General features: G+C 42.3%; 1 protein-coding gene across 2 annotated transcripts; it reads left to right on the top strand.

The window, feature by feature from the left end:
• Window positions 1-236: 236 nt before the first annotated feature.
• DCSTAMP (dendrocyte expressed seven transmembrane protein) lies at window positions 237-9,174 on the top strand. Of its 2 annotated transcripts, XM_061122858.1 has the most exons (3): window positions 237-1,265; window positions 5,369-5,677; window positions 6,797-9,174. In XM_061122858.1, exons 1-3 carry the CDS (start codon window positions 237-239, stop codon window positions 7,094-7,096), a joined length of 1,638 nt encoding a protein of 545 aa, XP_060978841.1. In that variant the 3' UTR covers window positions 7,097-9,174. The 2 variants fall into 2 exon arrangements, with proteins under 2 accessions (XP_060978841.1, XP_060978842.1); XM_061122859.1 differs by lacking the exon at window positions 5,369-5,677 and having other exon boundaries at window positions 237-1,063; window positions 6,797-6,942.
• The last annotated feature ends 3,625 nt before the right edge of the window (window positions 9,175-12,799 follow it).

Genomic DNA, 12,799 nt, shown 5'->3' with positions numbered 1-12,799 from the left:
GGGATAAACTCTGCATTCCCCTTCCCCACAATCTGGTGCCAGTAAGTTAGCTTTACTGCCTTCAGGCAAGTGGACCCAATTTAAGTTCGATAATAGTGTGGAGACTGAGAAGGGTAAAAAATTATGGCCATTCTTCTTGCAGTCAATCTATCACCGTGCCCTTTGCAAAGTGAGAGAGGACATTTAAAAGCAGCATCTGACCCTGGTTTTTCTTCATTTCCAGGGACACAGGAAGCATGGGCGTCTGGACCTCAGGCACCAACATCTTCTTAAGCCTCTGGGAGACGTATGTGTCTCCAAGAAGCCCTGGATGGGTGGCCTTTACCCAACACGTGGGCGTTTGCTGTTTTGTCGCTTTCATTTCCGTGGGCCTCCTCTCCGGGGCCTTCTGCTGGTTTCTGTCCTCACTCATCGTCTTCATCACCTCCTGGATGGCCACGTGTGCTCTGCTGTGCTGCTCCAAGCACGCACGGTGCTTCCTTCTGCTCTTCTTCCTCTCGTGCGGCCTGCGTGAAGGCAGGAACGCGTTGATCGCTGCGGGCACCGGGGTGGTCATCTTCGGACACGTGGAAAATATCTTTCACAACTTTAAAGGGCTCCTGGACAGTATGACTTGCAACCTGAGGGCAAAGAGCTTTTCCATCCATTTCCCACTTTTGAAAAAATATATCGAAGCCATTCGGTGGTTGTATGGCCTTTTCACTCACCTGAATCTATTTGATGATCTTGTGTCTTGGAACCAGACCCTGGAGGTCTCGCTTTTCAGTCCCAGCCAAGCCCTGGAGGCTCAGCTCAATGACACCACGGACAGAGCCCTGGGGGTCTTGTACCAGATGGTGACGGCGACGGAGGTGCTGTGTTCCCTGGGGCGGCAGGTCCTTGCCCTCACGGGGCTGCTGCTGCTGCTGCTTGGCACCGGCCTCTTCATGAAGCGATTCTTGGACCCTTGTGGCTGGAAGTTTGAGAACATCTACCTCACCAGACAATTTGTCCAGCTGGACGAAAGGGAGAGGTGTGAACAGAGGCCCTGTGTCCTCCCGCTGAATAAGCAGGAAAGGAAGAAGTATGTCCTCGTCCCGTCTTTCTGGCTGACTCCTAAAGACAGGAGGAACCTGGGGCTCTTTTTCTTCCCGGTTCTTACCCACCTCTATATCTGGTTGCTGTTTGCAGCCATAGATTATCTGCTATACTGGCTCATTTTCTCCATGAGCAAACATTTCCAAAGCTTGCCCGGGCTCCAGGTGCACTTGAAACTGCACAGACAGGTAGGTGCTCATGGGCCCGTCTCACCTGGTATCCTAGCTGTTTGCAAAAAGATTGTGAACGTCCCAAGGAAGGGCAGTGTTATATTTCCCTCCTGGATCCCCAGTGCCTGGCACGGAGCCTGGAATGTAGGAAGAGCCCCAAACAAATTGGTTAAACTGAGTGGAAACCCCAATCTTATATGATAATGTTCTGAACATCTTTGATCACTGCATTAGTTTCCTGGGGCAGCCTTGTCCCAACAGAGAGGACCGTGGTTTTTGTTCATCCCATCTTTCCTCTTTTCCATTTTTTCCCTATGGCAGTTTATGATTACACGGACATTTCAGGGGGCTTCCCAGGGGCCTCCCTTGCCACTTCCCAGGTGCAGTGGTTAAGAATCCACCTACCAATGCAGGAGATGCAAGAGACTTGGGTTCAATCCCTGGGTTGGGAAGATTCCCTGAGGTGGGAAATGGCAACCTGCTCCAGTATGCTTGGTTGGAATATTTGCCATGGACAGAGGAGCATGGAGGACTACAGTCCATGGGGTCACACGGAGTCAAACACGACTGAGCCCATTCTGGGCATTTCAGAGGATCTGCCGCCTGACAGATACTTGTCTTACTTGTTTTTAACCCCAGTCACTGTGGAGCTGAGCTAGGTGGGATGTGCACGTGTGTGTCTAGTGTATGCGTATGTGTGCACACAATGTGTGTGGCTGTATGTGTTTGCACATGCGTGTGTGTAGGAAAGTCACGCATGCTGGGTGGTGTGTACTAGCCTGGGGTGGTGAAAACACCATCCACTGTTGCCATGTGTCGGACTTTCTTTCCTCTTTATGGAGCTACAGTAGGTTATGCCTCTGCCGAGGGAAATCTCGGAGGGGAAGGGCAGAAGGGGACCTGGAAACCCTCCTCTGAAATCCCACTTCCTCCTGCGGTGTCCACACTCTCCCTCTCCCTCCCTTTTCTCCTGGTCAGCAGGTGCTGTCTGGCCCCTGTCCCTCCCACTCCTGGGCTGCTTCTCCGAGCTGATTACTCTGAGCATTCCCTTCCCCTGAAGACTTCAGTTAATTACAAGAACCCCCCGTTGCTCAAGATATCTGGAGCAGAGTGGATAATGGAAGCAGTGTCTCAGATGGAAGCCAAACAAGACTTTTCAGGCCGGCTGGATCGTGGGGGCAGCTGGTAAAAGGACCCCTCCCTTTCCTCCCCCACCGCCCACCCCCCTCCCATAGGTCCTTTTTTTTAACCAGTTCCTCTCTTTCTCTGTTTGCTCCTCTCTCATCTGTTTCTCTCTCAGCCAAAACCCAGGCCTGGTTTGTGAATTCTCACTGTTTTAAACGGGGGTGGGGTGGGGAGATGGGGGTGGGAGAGGGAAGCGATCTCTGCCTTTCAAAAAAGGCCCAGAAACTTCCCAGTGACACTGTCCTGACAAATACATTTTTCAGTGTTGTTGCGGGGGTCCTGGGGATGCAAAGATGTCTCAAGCGTGAGGGCTGCCGTGGAGCAGCTCACGATCTGGCGCGGGGAGGCCACCTCAGACACTCACAAGGACAGCAGGGCGGTGGGCGCTGGGAAGATGCGAGTTCGAGACTGCTGTTCCGGCTTCTCTCAGACTCTCTGCTGCAGAGCCTGGGAGACTGTGCCCCCAGCGGCCGGCTTCCACGTGACTGGCAGTGCCTCTCTTATTCCTGGATGACCTTGGAGATTCCTGGTCCCTCCGTTGGGGCAGATTTGCAAAGCAGTCAAGCAAGAGGAGAAACACTGGCTCAAGTTTCCTCCCACTTTCAAATGATTTTAAATAAAGAAGAAAGATGGGAGAGGACGTGACTAGATCTGGCTGGATGGCTGGGCACTGTAAGAAAAAAATAGCTACTAGGTCGCTACTTATTGAGCACCTACTGTGTGCCCAGCACCAGTCTGCATTAACTTTTCAGGACTGTCTGCTACCTGAGCAAATCTTTTCATTTGTTACTCGATGCCGTTCTGGCAAATTGTTTACTTGGGAGAGGCAAACACATTTTAAAACACTGGGATACCATTTAATACATCACTCTGTATTTTGAGAGTTTGTCTTCCACACTGCCCTCTATCAAGCCCTTACAAAAGTGTTGACTCAACCCTGACTCCCAGCTGCAAAATCCCTGGTTAGATTCCTAAACTAAATAACTCCTTTCCAGACTGGACACCCGCTGCTTTCTTATTGCAGGATTTCTCATCACTGACTCAATCGATGTGTTTGTTTCTTCAACGGTATTAAAAAGAGTGCATGCCTTTGCTCTGGGGACCGAAAACTCTCTATTTAATCACAGGCAAACTGTCTTTTTTTACTAAGAGAAAAGGAGAGGCAACAAGAAGGCTTTCTCCTGCCTAGCTACAGTGCTGGGGAAATTGCAGATTGGACTTGACATTTGTGTTAAAGTCCCAGGATTGAGGTTTCCAGATTTTTCACTGGTATTGGGGTGAATCCAAGGTGCATGGTGTTCTCTGGGTGTGGTTGGGTTCTTTTCAGAAGTCATTTCCAGCTTTTGGGCCCCAGGGCTCTGGGGCGCTGGGGTAATAATAACTTACTAAGTATTCCAGTCTATAAGGTTAATGCTCCATCCCCAAGGTGCTTAATTTACACTGGGAGTAGTTTATTCATGGGCAGGATCTGGTCCATTAATTCCTATTTTACCAAATTGGAAAACAGATCCACTGAGAGATGATGTGACTTTCTCAGGTCAGGGAAAAGTAAGAGCTGAATCAGCACACACGTCTCCTGCTGGTGGCTTGTCTGGGTAGCCCAATGTCATCCGCCCTCTGGGTCAGTTTGATGAGGGCAGCTGGTTTTTTCTGTTGCCTTCAAACAGGAAGGAATGCACCCCTCCTAGCATCCAAGAGAGATGAGAAATTGTCCTATTTTGAGACCTCTATAAATAGGATTTTAGAGCCACTTTCAGTAAATATACTCTTTTTAGTACCCTTGCATCAAGAATAATTCCACCCCATCCCCGCCACTTCAAGCTCTAGAAGGGTGACTGAGAACATAATTTAATGCCTCTACATCTTTATGACCTTGTGGTCTGCTGACGGGGTGTTTGTCAAGATGCAGAGACTATGACTGGGTCTTGATGGGCTCTGCTACAAAAAATCTCCTCCAGTTGAGCTAAAACCATCTTTCATGAATCCCACATCCTCTGAAGTATAGAAACAGGTATTCCATACATGGGTTATGCAGTCAAAATTATTAGAAGAGGACTTCCCTGGTGGTCTGGGCTTCCTTGGTGGCTCAGATGGTTAAGAATCTGCCTGCAGTGCAGGAGACCTGGTTTGCTAAGATCCCCTGGAGAAGGGAACAGCTACCCACTCCAGTATTCTGGCCTGGAGAATTCCATGGACAGAGGAGCCTGGCAGGCTACATAGTCCAAGGGACGCAAAGAGTCGGACATGACTGAGTGACTTTCACTTTTTTCTTTTCCCTGGTGGTCCAGTGGTTAAGAATCTGCCTGCTGGTGCAGGGGACATGGGTTTGATCCCTGGTCTGGGAGATCCCACATGCTGCAAAGCGATTAAGCCCATGTGTGTGCCACAACTACTGAAACCTCGGTGCCCTAAAGCCTGTGCGCTGCAACAAGAGAAGCCACCACAATGAGACGCCCAGGCATCACAACTAGAGAGTAGCCCCGATTTGCCACAACTAGAGAAAGCCAGTGTGCAGCAATAAAAACCCAGAGCAGCCAAAAATAAAATAAATAATTTTAAAATCCTTTCCAACATTATTAGGAGAAGGATTTGCTGAAGCAAACAAATTTCTCTGCTTTCTTCTCAGACCCTTCAACAGTCTTGTGGGTATCATTTCTCTCTAAAGAAGAGACAGAGCAAACAAACTTACCTGATATCCTTCTCTCAAGGAAATCTATATTTCCCCAAACCCACTTTGGAAAACACTGCAGTGGCTACAACTAAAACTCCTCCCTTCTTTACTCCAATCATTGCACATAAAAAGAGTTGGAATAGCTCCTTCCACCAAAGCTCCCTGCGTGTTTTAAGATAAATGCTACCTGCTGCAGAGCATTATAAAGACTAGGGCAGAGTATGAAAATGATATGGATCTTGATGATTTTATTCTTTCATTTTAGGAACAAGGGACTCAAGACATCATCCATGATTCTTCCTTTAATATATCTCTGTTTGAACCGACCTGCATCCCTAAACCGAAGCTCTTTCTGTCTAAGACCTGGATTCCTCTCAGCATCATTCTTGTGATACTAGTGACACTAGGACTGTTGTCCTCCGTCCTGATGCAACTTAAAATCCTGGTGTCAGCATCCTTCTACCCAAGCGTGCAGAGGGAGCGCATGCAATACCTCCACACGAAGATACTGAAGAGAAGATCAAAGCAGCCAGTGGGAGAAGGAAAAGGGAAACTGAGTCTGTACTTTACAAAGGTAAAGCTGAAATGGGGATGTAACCTATAACTAGGGAAATTTTAAGCTTCAAGGGTAAAGCTAAAATGGGGTTGTAACCTGTAACTAGGGAAATTTTGAGCTTCAAGGGCAAATGGAATTTCTAAGCACTCTTTCAAGTTTACATTAAGGCTTATATCCCCAGCAACAGATGGGGAGACCCTGGGGGTGAGGGGGCGAGGATGGGGAACAGACACACATGGCTAAGTCCAGAAGATTCTACAATAATGCTGGTTGGTCCAGAAGATTCTGGAAGAGTAATCCTTCAAAACGCTGATTCCAAGTGAGTTTTTCAGTCTTATCGTAGAGAAGCTACTGGGAATGACTCCTCTAATTGCTGCTAAAGGACACTGCCCAGAGAGAGTTATTTTACCAGAGTAAATAAAGAACAGAAGGGAAGTATCTGCAACAACTTGGTAAACTTCAAAGAATTTGCTCATTGTCCAGCATTGAAAGACATAGGAACTGTCCTTGTAGTCCAGTGGCTAAGACTCCAAGCTTCCAATGCAGGGGACCTGAGTTTGATTCCTAGTCAGGGACCTAGATCTTATATGCTGCAACTAAGACCTGGTGCAGCCACATAAATAAACATTAAAGTTTTTAAAAAATATATGATGATATTTATATGATATATGTATATTTATACATATATATGATAAAATAATGACTCTCACACACATATAAAATGAACACTCATCAAAGACTTTATTCAACTTATTAATTAAAAAGGGAACAGTAAGAAATTCCAACCAATTCAAAGAACAACTTAAATCACACACATATATACAAACCACTGAGAAGACCAAAATTAATTTGCTTAATAGATGTAAAACTGGCTTGTTCCAACAGGGTGGATGGGAGGATGAGTTGTATTCTACTGGGTGAAATTCATTTGCATGCCTATGGACAAGAATCATTTGTATTGTTGCCATCAGCCATCTACAACTTACAGAATCGGAAAGTATTTCATAGACAATGAAAGACCAAAACAATTCTTAAGAATAAGCTTTTCTGGCCATTTTCAAAGTCTTTTGAAAAGTTTATGTCAGTGGCAACTGAAATAATTCTAATGCTCATTCATCCAACTTTGTGTCTTTTCAGATTCATTTCTGGCTTCCGATCTTAGAAGTGATTGGGAAGAAACAAATGGACATTGCCGGTGAAGACAACCCAGCAGAGACCCCACACAGCTCTTCGTCCACCCTGTGCCAGCGATTCTTCTCAAGGCTACTGACTGCAGCCCGTTCTCATCCCCAGCAAGAGAGAACTGCACAGCAGGGTCCTTCAGCGGCTTGCGTTTGCAGGGTCAAGCCACTTTTTTCCATAAAGGGCTCCCAGGTAAATGGTGAAGCTGTCTGTCTCACAGACCAGACACGTGGTCTGGACTGTGTGTCTGTGTAACAGGACAATAACCCAGGCCCTGCAAGGATGAGTCTCAGCATAGATTAATATTCAAAGAAAAAAACTGGAAAAAATCAAAATCTCTACTATAGACTCACCAGCAAATATGAAGGGGAGCATACATGTATGATGCCAGGAAAATATCTTTCAGTGCTTCTGTCCCTTCTCTGCCCTCCTTAACATCCTTCATGGCTATTTCCTATTCTCACAACTGTCTGTCTGCCTTCTGCACCCTTATTCAAGAACTCTTTCCAAAACCCATCACCAGCAGCTCCCAAGTTCTTCCCACCATCTCCTCTCTCCTACCCTCTACTTTCCTGGGTCTCTTTGGTTTTTCCTCTTTTACCAAATCTTCCAGCCACATTTATTTAGAGAACACATTTATTAAAATCATATGAAAGACTGGTTACAATGTTCACCTTGGGCCTCTTTTTCATGATACTCAATGTATACCATGTAGCACAGAGACATATTTCCCCGATAATACCTAAGGAAAAAAAAATACTGATTCTGTTTTCTCTATGGTGTCCGAGTAGGAAAGAAAGAAACATCAAATTTTTTAAACTTTTCATTTTGAAAATTTTTCAGACTTACAAAAACGTTGCAAAATAGTACCACGTTCCATCTACCCATCACCCCTCATCTCCGAAAGTTACCATCTTACATAACTGCAGCACAACTGTTGAAACCAGGTAATAGCATTTGGAAAATGCAGAATCTATAAAACTCATTGGATTTTCACCAATGTCCCACTGACATCCCACTAATGTCCCAAGGACTGGTCCTTGATCCAGTCCAGGCTCACGCATTGTATTTGTTTGTTATAGTTCCTTACTCTCGTCTGATCGGGGACAGTTCCTTAGTGTCTCTTTCTTTTTCTTTCATGACCTTGACACTTCTGAAGAGTGCTGCCAGTTATTTAGTAAAATGTCCTTTGACTTGGGTTTGTCCGATGTTTCCTAGTAAGGAAACCCCGGAGACGTATTTTTTAGCAACAGTACCACAGAAGTGCTGACATGCTCACCTCAATGCACGAGATCAGTGTAGGTCGTGCTGACACGCCTCGTTACTGGTGAGGCAACCTTTCTTCGCTTAGTTAAGATGGGGTCCGCAGATTCTTCCACTGTTGAAGTCATTATTTTCCCTTTGTAATGAGTAAGTATGTTGTGAGGAAATGCTTCGAGACTAGGCAAACATCCTGTTTCTCATCATACATTTACCTTTTAGATTTTGCATTCAAGGATGCAAAACAGTGCCAGCCAAATAGTGATATTCTTTCTTTTTTTAATGGTGATTTTCTATTTTCATAATATCTTCTACATTTTTAAACTGAAATTCTACATTATCCCTAGAAAGAAATTTTTTTTTTTTCAAAGACAACTTTCGTTTTGGGCACTGGTGTAGGCATTTTACACATGTGATCTCATTTATGTTTCATGACAATCCTGTGAGGTTGGTAGTATTATTTCTATCTTCTTGATGGGGAAAGCTTACCCTCAGAAACCCTGACTTATCTTGCCTAGAATGGGGTCTTGGCTTCCGCATGTTTCAAGTTCCCAGATGATTCTAACGGTCAGCCAGCCCTGAGAACCATCATTCCAGGAAGTTTTACATTGCAGTTCTTTCAATACAGGTTGTCAACAGTGAAATTTCTCTAGCAGAAGGATCCTACATTAGAATTCTGAGTCAGCATTTCCCAAAATGTGTTCCTCAAACCACTAATCCCTTAGTTGTTTCATAAAAGAGATAAATGATGTTAATAAATCCATATCAGCTGCCTTCCAAACTTGAAGATCCATAAAGCATGTTGGCATAATTTTTAAGAATTAAAAGAAACCCTATAATAATAGATCTTTGAGAAACCCTATAATAAAGGAATATGTAATTTTGTTTCATCCCAAATTTTCTCAAATTATTAGACTTTGGTACGATTTTAACTGTAATAACTATTAATAACACATAGGACCAGCTCTAGAGCCCAAACTCTGATAAGAGCTGATTTAATTAGCGTAACTTTTTGACCAAAAAGACCTGTGGTGAAGATAAATTTGTAGTTTTGGATTTTATAAATATTCTAATGATTTTATGCTTTACTGTATTTTGTAGACAAATATATATATTAATAAATTGATATGATATGTGATTTTTTTTACTCATTTGGCACTTATTTCTTCTGGAGAAGGGATCTGCCCCACATTAACTAAGGCAAAAAATCAGCTGCTAAAGTTAGCATACACTCATACACAAAATAAACTCTAAATGGCCTAAACATAAGACATGATACCATAAAATTCTTAGAAGAGATCATAGGCAAAGCACTCTCTGACATAAATTGTACCAATGTTTTCTTAGGTCAGTCTCCCAAGGCAGCAGAAATAAAAACAAAAATAAACGAATGAGACCTAATCAAATTTACAAGGTTTTGCATGGCAAAGGAAATGATAAACAAAACAAAAAGCCTACAGAATGAGAAAAAAATATTTGTGAATGACAAGGATTTCATTTCCAAACAGTTCACACAACTCAACAACAACAACAACAAAACAAACAACACAGTCAAAAAATGGGCAGAAGACGTAAATAGACATTTCACCGAAGAAGAAACACAGATGGCCAGTAGGCACATGAAAAGATGCTCAATATTGTTGATTAGAGAAATGAAAATCAGAACTACAATAAGGTACCACCTCACACAGTTCAGAATGGACATCATTAAAAAGTCTACAAATAACAAATGCTGGACACGGTGTGGAGAAAAGGTAACCCTCCTACGCTGTTGCTGGAAGTGTAAGTTGATGCTGCCGCTATGGGAAATAGTAAGGAGGGGCCTCAGAAAACTAAAAATAGAATTACCACATGATCTAGCAATCCCATTCCTGGGCATATATACAGACAAAACTATAGCTCAAGATATATGCACCCCTATGTTCATAGCAGCACTGTTCACAACAGCCAAGACATGGAAGCAACCTGAATGTCCATCAGCAGATGAATGGATAAAGAAGACGTGGAACCTAGATATCAGCACAATGGAATAATACTCAGCCATAAAAAAGAACAAAATAATGCCATCTGCACTAATGTGGATGCAATTAGAGATTATTATACTGTGTGAAATGGGTCAGAAAGAGAAAGGCAAGTACCATATGATATCACTTTTATGTAGAATCTAAAATATGACACAACTGAACCTATCTATAAAACAGAAGGACAGAAGGACAAATAGAACAGATATGTGGTTGCCAAGGGAGTGGGGGTTGGGGAGGGGTGGAGTGGGAGATGGGGGTGACAGATGTAAGCTCTTCTATATTGAATGGATAAGCAAGGTCCTGCTGACAGCACAGGCTTCCCAGGTGGCCAAGTGCTAAAGAAACCCCCTGCTATTGCAGCTTAGACATAAGAGACGCAGGAAGATCCCCTGGAGGAGGACATGGCAACCCACTTCAGTATCCTTGCCTGGAGAATCCCATGGACAGAGGAACCTGGCAGGCTGCAATTCAAAAGGTCGCCCAGAGTTGGACACGACTGAAAAGACTTAGCACACATGTACTGTATAGTACAGAGAATTATATTCGATATCCTGTGCTGAACCATAGTGGGAAAGAATATTTTAACAAGAATGTCTATATATAACTGAATCACTTTGCTGTGTGGCAGAAATTAGCACACTATAAATCAATTATACTTTAATAAAAAATTAAAAATAATTGACTACTCAATTTTTGTAAAAAATTGGACCCTCAGCCTTTCTAAATTCTATTAATTAACTAGCTTACTTATTTACCTAAAAATATCACCTTTATCCACAGCAAAAAATTGAACAGGGCACATAGAAGGTGCTGGGGATGCCCAGATAACTCACCTTTGTCCATGCCTTTGGGATGCTTTCAGTCTACTCAGGAAGACAGATATATGCTTATACAATAAATAACAGTATGTGGTAGCTTTTGCTAAGTCCCAAGGGCACGGAGCAGGCAGTGCCTTCAAGGACCAATGGCCTGTTTCTCTGCCCTCATCTGAACGCTGTAAACTGAATGCTCTGTTTACCCCCCTTCTCTATGAGGAGGATACTAGAGGGGTTGGTAAAGGGGTCTTAATTTCCTTGAAACCAAATTACCTTTCTGAAGTGGCAAAATCCGTCTTGTTTCTAATGGGCTTTGAACAGTTCGCCAGATACCTGGAGAATGTCCTGCTGTTGTTATCCGTTAGGCATGCTTGCCCTTATTCTGAAGAGCTTTTCCCCACTGGAAGGACAGACAGGCAAAGAGGTGCTGGTCACCAAAGGCAATTTTGATCTTGAAAACAAGATTCAGACTTGCTTATTAGGGCCAATCTAATGTAGGGCATAAAATGCTTATTAAATTTCAGTTTATCCACTTTAGATTTAAATGAATGGTCAGTTAAATTTCTGGAGACATCTATTGTGAAGTGCGCTCTCTTAATCTTGTAAAGAGGCAGAAAGATATTGTCCTAAGTAATTTAATACAACTTCCTTTCACCTCTAATTTTAATGGCTTATAAAGCTGTATCGCATGGTCTAAATCACTATTTCCCATCTCATGAATCTGTACTTGGTGGCCATATTTTGCTATAAGTGTCATTACGATGCCCTCATTGACTCCATATTTGTTGTCAGTTGTGTTTCTCTTTGACAGTAAGATACTAATTCTAAAAATCTTCATACTAATACATTTCTTTTACTGTTATACTGAGGATGTTAAATATTGTCTTTCCTCTTAGATTCTATATCTGCTGCTTTTTCTGTTAGAACCTAGTCAATCCTAATTATAATATAGGATATATTTACATCTTCACATATCATACATTTTTGTCTTAATTAACCTAAGAGAAATAAATAAAAATATTTAACGCCTAAGGAAGTAAGAACTAACTTTTTAACCCAGTCAGTAATACTGACAAAGACCACTGAGGTCAATTATTATTATTATTGCATATAAGGCAAGATAAATTTTAATGATATGGTTCACTCATTTACTTTAATTAATCTGATAAAAATGATTAGAGTCACCAATCCTTCACACTGCCTCCAGGTAAAGAAAGTTAATTGTTCTCTTAAAGATGTTGGGTACTACTTAAAAGAAACCTTTCATATTACCCTAAGACCATAATCATTAAGCCTCATGATAACATAAGATGTAGTGGTGTGCATTTATATAAGTTCATATACCATATATAAATTTATCAAAGTTCATACACCAGAGAATTTATTAGGTCAGCTTTTTAAATCATTGCTTTCAAGAATGCCCAGTATCTTTCTATATTTATAAAATTGTTTACGAAAATTAAACTTGTCTTAAAATCTAAGCAAATTTGTTTAAAAATAATTATTGTAAAGATTTATTAGTACTATCAATGTATTTGGCAAATTTAGGGAAACTCAAAAGATTAAAAAGCAGCTTTGAAAAGATCCTCATATAATTAGGGTACATCCATGCAGAACTTTTGAAATTAGAACTTTGTACTTTTAAATAAAATGACAGGCTAATTGCTTGTTCTTAATAATATATCGTGGTTCGGAACCACTATATCTGTGAAGTTTAGAAAGCATAAATTGAAGAGGTGAATATCTATTTTGACAAGCAACAATTAGCAAAGTCAGTCCAGGAACTATTGCAAAAGAGCACAAGAGAAAAAGAAGGTGGGTAATCCAGGATATTTGTAAGTTTATCACTGACATACACA

This window comes from Dama dama, chromosome 21, assembly GCF_033118175.1.
Source record: "Dama dama isolate Ldn47 chromosome 21, ASM3311817v1, whole genome shotgun sequence".
Classification (NCBI taxonomy): domain Eukaryota; kingdom Metazoa; phylum Chordata; class Mammalia; order Artiodactyla; family Cervidae; genus Dama; species Dama dama.
Note: the sequence above shows the minus strand (reverse complement) of the source record. Positions and strands in the feature narration are given on the sequence as shown.